General features: G+C 36.2%; 2 protein-coding genes across 2 annotated transcripts; one reads left to right on the top strand and one right to left on the bottom strand.

Moving 5' to 3' along the window:
* Positions 1-8,131: 8,131 nt before the first annotated feature.
* LOC143217913 (uncharacterized) lies at positions 8,132-9,687 on the bottom strand. Its single transcript, XM_076442646.1, has one exon. The coding sequence runs from the start codon at positions 9,624-9,626 to the stop codon at positions 8,184-8,186; it is 1,443 nt and encodes a 480-aa protein (XP_076298761.1). The 5' UTR covers positions 9,627-9,687; the 3' UTR covers positions 8,132-8,183.
* Positions 9,688-10,605: 918 nt separating this feature from the next.
* On the top strand, positions 10,606-13,868 carry LOC143217914 (uncharacterized). Its single transcript, XM_076442647.1, has 2 exons — positions 10,606-11,922; positions 13,113-13,868. Exons 1-2 carry the CDS (start codon positions 11,781-11,783, stop codon positions 13,709-13,711), a joined length of 741 nt encoding a protein of 246 aa, XP_076298762.1. The 5' UTR covers positions 10,606-11,780; the 3' UTR covers positions 13,712-13,868.
* Positions 13,869-14,326: the final 458 nt, after the last annotated feature.

Genomic DNA, 14,326 nt, shown 5'->3' with positions numbered 1-14,326 from the left:
TTTATGTTAGGGTTAATGAAAATATGCTACATACATATGTGTAGCAGAACATCAAAACAACGTAACAGCTCAACCACTATCTTTGGGATAAAATTGCTTATGGCATATACTGCCTTGAATTCTTTAGCCGCCAAAAAAGTAGAATGTTGTGGAAGTAAAATATTCTGGCACATTCGAACGCCAATTGTCTGGCTTTTCTGTTGAACATGACCAAAATAAATGGACAAACATTCCAAAATTTGCTTTGCCATAATCATATTTCAATGCTCATGAAAAACGATTCTCTTTGTTTTTGTATCCTATTGTGGCTTCCCGTCCATCTTTTCGTTTTTTAAGAAATCTGAAAAAATTCATGAGACAGATGTTGAAGTTTCTCGCGATTGTTATTGATTTTTCATCTTTTAAATGAAATACTATGTAATACTATAACCTTATGATACTACCTGCAAAACTAAAACACAACAAGAATTACATATACATACTGAGGGCCTACGCCACCCGTTCGGTTCGCTCACCAGCCCTCGCGGCGCGGCGGCGCGGCGCCTCGCGGCTTCGCCACCATGAGTTTACGTCTGATAGAACTATTTTATGCAACAGAAAGGAAAAGATACACACGCATATATTCCATGCGGAGCAATTCTCTACGAAACAGTGTTTTGTTAATAATTGATGTTAATACAATTTTTGGTTAATTGACGTCCATGTAGATGCGTCGTCGCTGTGTACTTTACCTTGAATTCGGATTCGCGTTTGTCCTTGTGTACTGTGTGCACTAGGGCGAACCTTCGCTATACTTGACGAAAATTATTTTGCGAAATTTGTTTGGCCCCGTATCCCAGAATTGTGACAGATGTTGAGGAAATAATCTGGAAAAAATTTAGGGCCGATTGGATCATGGGAAAAGGATGCGCAGCAAATTTGAAAATTTTGAATCTCTTGAACATTGACATATCGTTGAATTTTTTTTTTCTTGTAGAATCTACATATAGCATAAACAGTTGTTGATCGATAAAAACATCCGTGACCTTAAAAACTTTATAAAACGACCTTGAAAAATTTTTTTCTCCGATTCTATATTCACCTCCTCACATACTACAACTTTTGTTTGCAGAGTTTTTTCATATTATTATTATTATTATTTATTTATTTATTGATGCCGTAAACCTAGTTTGGTTTATATAGCATACATTATTATGACATGATACAAAAAGAAAGAGAAGTATATAACACATAGTATGTATAAAGTGGAATTAAACATATAGTATAAACGTTAGGCGCTAAATCCTAATCTTACATTTTTTAATAAAGTTAAAAATAAACATTAACGCTGTAATATCTAGTACGCTTAGGAAAAAATTAATAGTGTAGGGAGGATAGTGTTTACGATTAAGGAGCAGTTCAAACAGGTGTTCTCGTTCTGAATCATATTCTGGACATTGCCAGATGATATGATTGAGATCCTGAGCCTCCGCTCCGCATTCGCAAGAACCATCCGAAATGAAGTGTACTCTCGCCAGGGAGGCATTTAAATTATAATGATTTGAGCGGCTCCTGTTAACAAATGTAACAAAATCTCTCGGTAAATTCAGACTAGAAAACCAAGGTATTCTGGAGTCGCTAAAAAAATGTTGAAAAAAATATACACCTTTATGTAAGCCTTCAGTCTTAATTCTATCATTCGATGACATTCTCATTTGATATTTAAAATCGCTAACGAAATCGGTAAACGGTATTTTGACATTCGATACGGTTCCCGATTCTGTAGCTTTTTTGGTTAACGAATCAGCCTTTTCATTGCCTACTAAGCCAATGTGCGCAGGGATCCAGATAAATTTTACAAATTTAGTATTACTAGTGCAGGATATAAAATTACAATATTTGTTCTTAATTTCTAAGAGCAGTTTGTTACATCGCGAATTCAACAAAGGTTTTTGTAAGGCTTTGATTACACTTTGAGAATCTGAAAAAATGAGAAAATTTGAATCAGTGTGGGAGCTAACCACATCTAAAGCTCGATTAATTGCGAAACATTCTGCTGTAAATATCGACGCTTGTCTATGTAGGCTAATTTTTTGGCTCATATTTAATTGTGGGGAGTAATAAGCTGCCCCCACTGACTGTGCATTTTCTGTTTTACTGCCATCCCTGTAAATCTCAATCGTTTGCGGAGGGGCCGACTCAATAAAGTCCTTTAAGACAGCATTAGGGTAGACTGAGTTCTTTATAGATTTACCCAATTCAAGGTCACAGAGTGGGATGTCAACTAAAGATCTGTAATTGCTGGAGTATATAGGATGCCTTTCATTTGTCGAGATACCTTCGAGAAGTTCAGAGATATTAATGAGACTTTCGAATAAAAGCGAGTGCTTTACTCTACTATCAGAAAATAACATTATGAGATTAGTATTGCTACCAAAAAGAATTTTATTTGATACTAGATCTTTAAGGGAAAAGCACTTAAGAAGGTATTTTTTTGCAAGAAAACTACTTCTGTCCAGAAAATTGGTGGTCTTAGCCTCACCTAATAAAATATTGGTGGGCGTACTTATTCTATAACCTAATGCGATTCTAATCGCAGAAAATTGAATACGATCTAATTTGAGTTGCAAATTTTTGTTTCTCGGAAAATATACAAAACAGTTATACTCCATGACCGGCTTGATAAGACTACCAAAGATCGTCATTAGGGTTTCCGGTGATGCCCCCCAAGAAACGCCAGAAAGAAATTTCATAATGTTTAATAGTTTAAAACATTTTTTTCTTATAGCATCAACGTGAGTCTTAAAACTCATGTCGAAATCGAAGTTAATCCCTAAAAATTTGACAGAGCTGCTGGACTTGATAGTTAGGCTATCAATCACAATTTCAGTTTTTCCTGGTAGAATGTGTCTGTTGTTAAAACGAACAAATACTGTTTTATGGGGGGCTAATTCGAGACCAATACTTTTAAGATTATTCTGAATAATTATAATCGACTCTTCCAGCAATCTTTTACTCTCAGCAACAGAGTGAGAACCACAATAGATGGCAGTATCATCGGCAAATTGCGAGACTTGCACATTTTCTGGAATATTTTCTATAATACTAGCTACATACAAATCATACAGTAATGGACTAAGTACCCCACCCTGCGGTAAACCCTTCCATGTTGACCCCACAACACTTTCCAAGGAACCCGTGATTGCAGTGATAACTCTTTGGTAAGACAGGTGTTTAATAAACTTTATAACGTTAAGGGAACATCCTGCATCTGCTAATTTCTGAAGTAGCAGCTTGCAATCAACATTATCAAACGCGGCCTGTACATCCAAAAATGCGCTCAGAGTGTCCATACCTAGATTCGCTGCCACTTCTATATTACCCAGTAATGTGACAAGGTTATCCGAGCATGATCTCCCTTTACGAAAACCCGATTGAGATATTGGTAAGGCATTGTGTTCTTCCAGCCACCATTCTAGTCTATTTTTAATCAAGGTTTCAAAAAGTTTACAGATGCAGAATGACAAGGAAATAGGTCTAACTCCTGATCTGTTAGGTTTATCCATAAAAAACATTTGCACATTGTACCATCCTTCAGGGTATTGACCTTTAGAATACATTTCATTGAAAATATCTAATAGAATTGATAGAATAATCAGGAAAAACGCTTTTATATTTTATATATGTTCACAAATAATAAACTTTATTTCTCTTATACAATAACGTGGATATATATCGGAAACTCTCTCAAACGATTACGCAATGCACTAGTCAAGTTGCCTTCCCTAACCCTACATACATCCTTGGTCAAGATGACAACTAAAGTACCGTTTACAAAATCATATTTCAACATACCTCCTTGATTTTGTACATTTAGAACATTCTGAACATTTTGAATTCTCTAGGGTTACAATGACAATGTTTCTAGCCCTAATAATGTGCGAAATTTTTCGAATTTAGTCTTTCCTAACGATTTAGTGAGTATGTCTGCAATTTGTTCCTCACTAGCTACTTTCTGAGTATTAATTAATCCCTTTTTCTCATAGTCGTGAACAAAATGATAGCTTATGTCGATATGCTTGGAATTCTTCGAAAATTTCCCATTCTTGGATAAAGCAATTGCACCTGTGTTGTCCTCGTAGACCTTTACTGCATCTGCTATAATTATATCCAAGTCTTTTAATACTCCTTTGATAGGTATAATTTCGCTTACGCAGTCAGCAAGTGCATAGTATTCTGCGTGAGTAGAAGCTCTGGATACAATCTTCTGTTTTTGCGACTTCCATAAAATTACGTTTCCAAAAACACGTATTAGTATTCCGGATGTGGATTTCCTGTCCACTGTATCTGATGCCCAATCAGCATCAACAAACGCATCCAGGATATTAGTATATTCTGAGCTGTAAATCAATTTGATAAAACGGGTGTTGTACAGATATTTTAGAACTCGTAATGCATATTTAAAGTGAGTATTACTATAGCATGTTTGATAGCGACTCAAATAATTTACTGGAAAGGATACATCTGGTCTGGTTCCGTTTGCAATGTATAATAACTCTCCTATTAGATTTCTGTATTTTACATCTTCTTGTGTTATCTCAGCAGGTTCCAACTTCAGATTCATTTCCATGGGTGTATTAAAGTTTTTTGAATCTTTGACTTCATATTTTGTTGCGAGACTCTCTATGTATTTTTGTTGGCTCAAGAACATTCTTCCTTTTGTTTGATTATGTTCTATTTCAATTCCCAAGTATTGTTTAATTGGTCCCAAATCATTCATTCGAAATCTTTTGCTTAGTGTTGTCTTGAGTTTTTGTATACAGTTTGGATTACAACTGCAGATTAATAGATCGTCTACATATAAGATTATGTATAATCGTTTTCCGTTTATATTTCCAGTGTACAAACAGTTGTCGTAGTTTGATCTTTGAAAACTAATAGAACTCATAAATTCGTGAAAACATTCGTACCAGTCTCTCGGACTTTCTCTTAATCCGTATAGTGACTTTTTCAATAAGCATACTTTATTTCTTTCCGTCTTATATCCTTCTGGGGGATAAATGTATACTTCCGACTTGATTTTTCCATTAAGAAAGGCGGTTTGTACATCCATTTGTTCAATTTTTAGTTTCTTTACGCATGCGACTGACAGCAATGTTTTTAAAGTGTTCATCCTTGCTACTGGGGAATAAATCTCTTCGTTCTCTTGATATATCTGTTGAAATCCTTTAGCTACAACCCGAGCTTTGTATTTTCCGTCGGATTTAATTCGATAAAGCCATTTAACTTCTATAATATCTTTATTTCTTGGTGTGTCGACTACAGTCCAAGTATCATTGTTTTCCAGACTTTCCATCTCTTCTTTCATGGCATTTTTCCATTGTTTATTGTCTGGACATCTTAGTGCTTCTTCGTAGTTATCTGGTACATTAGGATTGCAATAATTTACATAGACAACATGCTCGTCATATTTCCTTGGCATTTTTCTATCTCGTTTGGGATTTTCTCTTCTTTCTTGTTCTTGATTTCCTCTCGTATCTTGTTCTGGATTTTCTCTTCTATCCTCTTCTGGATTTTCTCTTCTATTTTCTTCTGGATTTTCTAGATTTATTACCTCCTCGGTCTTATCTTCTTCATTTTTTTCATCTTTGTTTGTAATTTCATTTTCTTCTTCGTCTTCTGAGTATCTTGAGTCTTCGAGTCTGATGTACTTTGTATTATTTTCAATAAATTGAACGTGGCGACTTATGATTACCTTTCTGTTAATTAATATTTTATACCCTGTGTCTGTATAACCAATTAGGATACCTTTCTCCGCTTTTGAGTCTAGTTTTGAGATTCTATACCCTTCTGGAATCCTTACATATGATATGCTTCCGTATAGATGTAGGTTTGATATGTTTGGTCTTTTTCCAAAGAATATTTCATACGGCGTTTTCTTTATTATTGTGTTAGCTAATAATCGGTTACCTATGTATGCGGCTGTATATACACATTCTGGCCAATAATTTTTGTCGACCTTTGCTTCCGACAATAAACATCTGGCACGATCCATGATGGTACGGTTGTACCTTTCCGCTACACCATTTAGTTCATGAGTATGTGGAGGGCCTGGCCTTAAGTATATGCCTTCTTGTTTGGCTAGTTCGATGAAGTTACTGTTTATGTATTCTCGTCCATTGTCGCAATAAATCTGTTTGATTTTCTTTCCTGTATGGTTCTGCATTAACTTTATGTACTGGACAAATCGATCGTATACCTCGCTTTTCCTTTTTATGCAGTATACGACAGCAAGTTTACTATAGTCGTCAATGAATGTTACAAAGTATCTTTCACCTTTGTATCCGATTTGATTTATTGGGCCATTTACATCCGTATGGACAATCTCCAAAATGTCCTTTGCTTTGCTTCGATTGTTTCTAAACTTTAGATTTGTCATTTTATTTTTAAGGCATATTTCACATTTCATATACTCGTCTCCAATCCTTTTAGGTAGTCCTTCAAGCAGTTGCATTTCGCATAAATATTTTAGATCTTGGAAGTTTGTGTGACCTAGTATTCGATGCCATCTTTCCTTGTTTGTCATTTCCACGGATCCTATGTATGAACTAGCTTCTTTGTTTCCATAGGGTGTTGTTCTTCCTTCTAATTTGTACAGTTTATTAACTTTAATTGCCATTGCGATTAGATTGTCATTACAGTTGTATATTTTTGCTGTATCATTGTCGAATATGACATAGTTATTGTGCTTTGCAATGCTCGATACACTGATTAAGTTTTGTTTCATGCTTGGAACATAGTAAACATTTTTAATTTTATCTGACTCCAGTGAGAAACCATCACCAACTTTAATGTTTATTGGATTTTTCAAACTTACGGTTTCGGTGAAGTATTTGTCGGTGTTTACTATGTGGTCTGAGCATCCACTGTCTAGCAGCCACTTAATGTTTTCTCCCTTAAATCTTTCGCTTGACGTTACAGTGTTTGAAGACATTACCTCAACGTTGAATGTATTTCTATTTATATTGTCTTCTATTGTTGAGCTTCCTGCCATCCTTGTGGAATAATTTCTGTTGTAGCCTCCTGGGTATCTATTTGTTTGATATGTATTGCTTCGACAGTATCGTTCTACGTGTCCAATTTTATTACATTTGAGGCATCTTTTGACTGGATTTTGAGATCTGAAATACTTTTCGTGATTTTCGTATGTATTTGTATGACTGTTACCTGTATTTGGAAATCTTCTTTGAAATGTTTTGTTTTGGAAGTGACCTCTGTTATATCTTTGTGTATGTGAATTGAACGTTTGCATCATATCTTTAATACTGGTGTTTGTGCTTTGTCGTTTTTGATAGTCTACCAGTAGTTTTGATTTTACAAATTCGACTGTTTTTTCCTTTTCTGGTAGGGCATCTATGATATCTACTATGTGCGCCATGCTTTCGGGAAGTGTTAGAAGGCAGTAGTTTAATTTGTCGCTTTTACTTACTGCTTCTCCAGCGTTTTTCAGTTCGTTCACATGTTTCTCAAATTCATTAAAGAATTCAATTGGATTTTCATTTTCCTTCATTCTTAATTCTAACAGTCTTCTCTTGCATAGAAGTTTTATTGCACTACTCTTGACTAAGTAAATTTCATCAAATTTTTCAATCATTTTTTTAGCAGTTACTTCTGATATAATCAATTCCAATTGTGTATTTGTGACACTATGTACTATATAGTTCTTTGCTTTTACCTCCTTTTTGTTCCATATGGCTTCGGTGATATCTTGAGGTCTGCCGTTGTATTGGATCGCCTCTACACAGTCTTTCATTTCGAGTAACAATTTTAACTTGAATCTCCATTTATCGTAATGTGTGCCATCGAAAGTTTGTAATATGCAATCTTCTCTCTTGTCTTGCATCGTGTTCAATTTTAGGTTAGATTGCGTTCGTAGATAGCGTTTTCCTTTTCTTTTCGTTTTATTTAACGTTTTATTTATTTAAAATACAAACCACGCTCTGCTACCATGATAGAATAATCAGGAAAAACGCTTTTATATTTTATATATGTTCACAAATAATAAACTTTATTTCTCTTATACAATAACGTGGATATATATCGGAAACTCTCTCAAACGATTACGCAATGCACTAGTCAAGTTGCCTTCCCTAACCCTACATACATCCTTGGTCAAGATGACAACTAAAGTACCGTTTACAAAATCATATTTCAACAAGAATAAGTTTAATATTAACTGGAAGGAGTTTGAGTGCAAGGTAGTCTATTCCATCTTTCCCTGGTGCAGATTTGTCCTTTTTCTTATCTAGAGCAAAGTTAAACTCTACAAAATCAAATGGATCATCGAAAAATCGGTTAGATGCACAACTTGGAAGCCATATAGGATCAGAAGCCACCCAGGGAGGCGCGATTTTACCCAGACACTCTTGTATTTTTTGTTGTCTTTCTTCATTACTAAAAGATTTACTATGTGTGTTGGTCCATTTATTTTTTAGTTTCTTACAAACATTCCAGAAATGGGTGCTGTCTCTGTTAGGATCGAGTTCCGTAACAAACTTGAGAAAATATTCCTTTTTTTTTAATTTTAAAGTTTTCTTAGCGATAGCTACACACTTTTTGAAGTTTATCATGTCAACTAAATCGTAAGTATGTCTCCACTTTTTATAAGCGGCTTTTCTCAGCCTCTTAACCTTGTTACATTCTTCATCCCACCATGGAACTGGATTGCGCCATTTGTTAGTACTGACAGTTCTTTTTTGGGGTGTACAATTAACAATACATTCCTTAATTTGGCGAACAAAAAATTCATACTGCTCTACACAATTCAAGCTGTTAAAATCAAATGATAAAAAAAGAGGAAACTTTTGAGACAACATTTCTTGGTACTTATCCCAGTCAGTTCCTAGTGTAGATAACTTATTCGTGATTTTATTAAAAACATATTTAGATTTTTGAATGGCAATGTCGATATTAATTAGACAGTGATCAGATCCCCTAGTATCATCTAGGACATGAACCGATGTCTGGTCGACTAAATTCGGGGTCGTGAGAACTAAATCGATATTAGATTTACCGTTTCTGTAAAAATCAAAGTGTGTGATGGTGTCGGAGTTATGTAAAAAGATATCATGATTTAGTATACTATTGAAAAGTCTTTCACCGTTCGTATCGTTATTTAAGCAATTCCATGCCCTGTTATGGGCGTTAAAATCACCCACCAAGAGACATGGGGAAAGATTCGAGATTTTATTCAAAATTGCATCCCAATTATTCTGACTCAAGGAGGGACCTTGCGGTTTATAGATTGCTACTATATTTATTGCAGGTGTAGTGTTAGTTAATTTAATCACACACGACTCAATCCGGCCATTATAAGACCGAATGTCTGGTAAGACGTAGTAATTGATATCCCTTTTAATGAAAATAGCGACACCACCACCCTTCTTATTAATTCTGTCTCTACGGATAATATTAAAGCCTTTGAAAGCTAATCGTATGTCCGGTTTAAGCCAAGATTCTACGCAAATAAAAATGTCCACACTTTGTAGAATTTGTTGGAGTTCTTCTCTATGCTGGATAATACTTCTTGAGTTCCAGTAAATGATCTTGAGCGAGGATATATTCTTGCAGTGATTTGTATTGTTCATTATTTAATGCCGTGACAAATAGTTTTCATCTTCTTCGGATGATGTCGGGTATGGGGATGAGAGAACAGTTGATTCCGGTTTCTTTAACCTCTTCATAATTCTCGTGAATCTACTTTTCATACGTCTGTCAGTTAGGAAAGGATACAGTTTTTCCATTTGAGCTATTAATTCGGGGATATTCGTTGTGAATTCCTGCGCCATTTCTCTTGCATCAGCCGATCCATATGTCTTTGTCAAGAATCTTGTAAATTGTAAAAAATTTAGGTGGGAATTTGGTTCGTTGAGTGCATTGCAAAGAGGAGCCAGCATTTCACTTGTGGTTTTCTCTTCGGCTGCAATGCTACTGTTTTTCTTTTGTTTTTTGACTTGTTTGATTACCTCTTTAACATTAGCTCTTTTGTTTAAAATTTCAAGGTTATCATCAGTCGGTGTCTGTGACTTCACTGTGCTGGTTTCGGATCTAGGTCGTTTAATGCCTATGTTGGTGATATCTTGCTGATGAGAGGTTATGGGTAAACTCATTTGGTGTATTTCTTGATTCACTGCCGACGACGTACAGATTTTTTCCACACTTTCCACTTCATTGTCTTCTTGCTCTACAGCCGAATAATCAACAGTACCAGAACTTGAAGTTTTCTTGTCGACGTCCATTGTGCAATTTTTGGCCACGTGTCCAACTTTTTTACAGATAAAACATTTTAAGCTGTCAGACGAGGAATAAATCCAGTAATTGGTATCATCGTGATTTATTTGAATGGTTTCAGGGATTTTGTGTACGTCGTCAGGATGAATATACACCTGTCTCCTAAAACTGAGTACATGCGCATATCCTTGATCCTGAAAACCGGCCCTTAAGAACGAAACTGATGATTCCCTTCGAATTTCCAATTTATCAATTATTTCTTCCAGTCGTGTATGCGGAATCGTTGGGTAAACATTTGAAAAGATAATACGTTTATGTTTCACCAGCAAGGGGCGAATTTGTACCATGGAGTTTGCAACAGTAACAGCAGTGTACTTGTCAGTTAAGTCATTAGCAATTTCTTTGGTGGCCAAAAATATGCAAATTCTGCCATTTGATATCCTAGAGGCAAATCGTACGTTTGCTGGATTGGTTAGGTTTCCGATAGCATGAACGTATTCTTTTAGTACTATGCCCTCCCGGGCTTCCATAATAATGGCTTGTTCCTTTGTGGGGAACAAATTGTTTTGGGTAGTTGCGGCATAACTAGCTCTGTGGGTACTTGAATTATTTGTTTCTTGAGTTACGACACGTTGTGAATGACTCCTGTAGTCAGAGGTCATTCTGTTTGCTCGTTGCACCAAGTGCAACTAGTATTTTTCAATACTTCACTAAACCACACTGCACCACGTATCACAAAATAGATTTCTTGTACGGCTCGGCACTCGTAGACAGAACTGTTTACATAGGCACGGAGCAAAACAAACACGTCCGACACCGTCAACGGTCGCGGACCGAATCCAGTTTTTTCATATTGTACATAACTGACAGAGATATTAAGGGGCGTAATTTGCATGATTCGGAAGCATACGACTGCGCATGTAGATATTTTCATAATGCAATAATGCATATTACGCCTCGTGAACGTAAAAATAGGACTTCTGAGGCAGATAATGACCGAGATCGATCTTGTATCGATGTCAAGATTTAAAAATTCAAAATTTTCGAATTTGCTGCGCATACGGGATACGGGGCCAAATAAATTTCATGGTCGAAAAATAAGGTCCACCCTAGGGTGCACTAAACTAATTTAGGCGACTTGTGTCCCTTGGCTCCTCTTTATCTGGGGCCTTCTTTGCACTGCGAAAATCGGGGAAGTCCGGTAGTTAAATTTTACCGTTAGGTCCCTGATATTCGGTCTAAGCGCTCCGGACCCGTTCGTTTTTAAAGGCTACTTTTCGGGCTCGAATATTTTTCTACAACCAGCATTTATTAGGCTATTTAAGTATTTTAGTATACCTTGCAAAGACAGATGCAGCTCTTTTCACACAAATTTCTGCTTTCCCTCTCTCCTCGCTTTTCTATTCAATTGCTCTGGAATATATAAGAGGAGCAGAAAGTTAATCTGCTCAGTGCTCGTAGTCCTCGTGCCGAATATCTTTCGGAGTTGGAAATATTAACGTCGCTCAGTCATGCCGAAATTGAGCAAATCTCGGATCATTGCCATCGCGTTGCTGTTGGACGAGGAGGAAGCGGAGAAAAGAAGAAGCAGACGTAGATTCTGGGTGCATAGAAGTCTGAATTTGAGGAAAACTGAAAGGTTGGAGATGTCAGGTAACTATGAACAACTATGATATATTTCAATTGGAAGAGATTTGAAATATACAGGGTGAACCACCTAACGTTGCCACCACAAATATCTTTGTTGTTTTTAAAGATACGTCAAATGTCTGAAGGACAAAGTTGAATGGTAAAATAGAGCTCATACGGTACAAAAAAATGTTTGTTTTTACGTCATTTTTTTTAGATATGAAGGTCAACTTCATTTTTTAAAATGGAATGTCCCTTTTTATACCATAGATCGATAGAGTATCAAATTCTGAGTATAAAAGTGTTGACCATCATATGTCCTAAACCTAATAGTTAACGAGATAATATCCAAAGAAGAAAGAAAATTGTTTGGATAATATCTCGAGCTATTAGATTTAGGACATATGGAGGTCAGTACATTTTTACTCAGAATTCGATAGTCTATCGATTTATGATACAGAAAGTAGGGGTTGCTATTAAAAAAAATCATGACAACCTTGAAATCTCCTGTATGTCTCCACCCATGCAGAAAATGTTTATGTCACAATATGCCCCCCTCTTTTCCGTGTAAGTTTTGTAAACAGGGTACACCTTGAATATCTCCGTTATTTGTAACAATATGGAAAAATGTTATCAACAAAATTTGCACGGTATACAGGGGGGCATATTGTGACATAAACATTTTCTGCATGGGTGGAGATATACAGGAGATTTCAAGGTTGTCATGATTTTTTTTAATAGCAACCCCTACTTACTGTATCATAAATCGATAGACTATCGAATTCTGTGTAAAAATGTACTGACCTCCATATGTCCTAAATCTAATAGCTTGAGATATTATCCACACAATTTTCTTTCTTCTTTGGATATTATCTCGTTAACTATTAGGTTTAGGACATATGAAGGTCAACACTTTTATACTCAGAATTTGATACTCTGTCGATCTATGGTATAAAAAAAGGGACACTCCATTTTAAAAAATGAAGTTGACCTTCATATCTAAAAAAAATGACGTAAAAACAAAAATTTTTTTATACCGTATGAGCTCTATTTTACCATTCAACTTTGTCCTTCAGACATTTGACGTATCTTTAAAAACAACAAAGATATTTGTGGTGGCAACGTTAGGTGGTTCACCCTTATATTATTTTTCCAGTCAACTACTCCATGAGATGACACAAAACATTTGATTAATCATTCTTATTGTTTATTAGCGGCCACTTGCAAAAAGACGTGGACCAGCCTACGTGACGGATATAGGCGAGCTTTAAAGAGGAGGAAGAGCACAAGCGGCCAGGCAGCGGTTAACATACGTAGATGGAAGTACGAAGAAGAGATGGCCTTCCTCAGTCGATATTACGATGATCGGCATACGCTATCATCCCTCAAAATTGGCGGAGGGGCTACCGGTTCTACCGATGGCATTTTAGAACGGGACAGCAGCGAACTTGGCGCGGATGTAGCATCACAGGGGACGTCAAACTCCTCGCACTACGAACCCTACGAACCCGCTTCGCCGCGTCCCGCTTCGCCACAACGTCTGCCCGTAGCAACGAAGAAGAGGAGGGTGGAGGAGCCGAAGTCCGTTGCCGCGACGGTTATGGACTACCTCCTCTCCGATGAAAAAGACAAGGAAACCGACGAAGTGGAGTTATTCTGCCGATGTATTGGTGCGAAATTAAGAAAATTAAATCCCGTCACTATGACGATCGTGAAGAAAGAAATTTTTTCGCTTTTGTCAGATGTGCAGTGTCGCCAGTTACGAGGCGACTCCAGCCCCTCATCGGACGAGCATCTGGATACAGCCACATGAATTTTTTTGTTATTTTTTTATTATACTATAAAGTTAACACGCACACATACACACATAGTATATTTTTATTGGTACATACACACACTATAGTTTTTAATTTCATATAATTTAATGTCAGTTAATTAAAATTTTTTTTTGTTGTGTAAAATTGTTACAGATCGGTTTACAATAAAATTATACGTACGTTCCTTTGACACACTGTTAATTTTTTTGTAGGTGTTACCCCTTTCCCTAAACTTAGAATAAGTATGTTTATATAATATTAAATAGCTTGCGGTTCTGTCACGCAAACACTCCGAGCGGGCAATTTGGTCGAAATCGGAGACGAAATCAAAGAACTTCCGATAGAAATGAGATAGAGCCATGAAATTTTTGTGAAATTAAAGCTGAAACTTTGTAGAATATGGGAAAAATAGAGAGATTGCGGTACGAACGTTTTTTAATGTTGAGAAAATTCGTTAAACTTGCACAATTTCAAGAAAGGTGTGGTTTATCCAATACCACGCGCGGAAAAAATTTTTTTGACATGCTGTACACCATTTGCAGTAGACTTTTTCACGCTGTGTCAAATCTGGTCTCAAAATTCGCCTACGAAATCAGGATTGTGCAAGAAAT

Source organism: Lasioglossum baleicum, chromosome 18 (assembly GCF_051020765.1).
Source record: "Lasioglossum baleicum chromosome 18, iyLasBale1, whole genome shotgun sequence".
NCBI lineage: Eukaryota > Metazoa > Arthropoda > Insecta > Hymenoptera > Halictidae > Lasioglossum > Lasioglossum baleicum.
This window is presented reverse-complemented; position numbering and strand designations above follow the sequence as displayed.

What these genes read in the sequence shown, in the direction of transcription:
- LOC143217913 (XM_076442646.1), bottom strand. Translation starts at nt 9,626, where the DNA reads ATGAACAATACAAATCACTGCAAGAATATATCCTCGCTCAAGATCATT.
- LOC143217914 (XM_076442647.1), top strand. Translation starts at nt 11,781, where the DNA reads ATGCCGAAATTGAGCAAATCTCGGATCATTGCCATCGCGTTGCTGTTG. An exon ending in TGAAAGGTTGGAGATGTCAG is followed by an intron (nt 11,923 to 13,112) that starts GTAACTATGAAC and finishes ATTGTTTATTAG; the next exon opens with CGGCCACTTGCAAAAAGACG.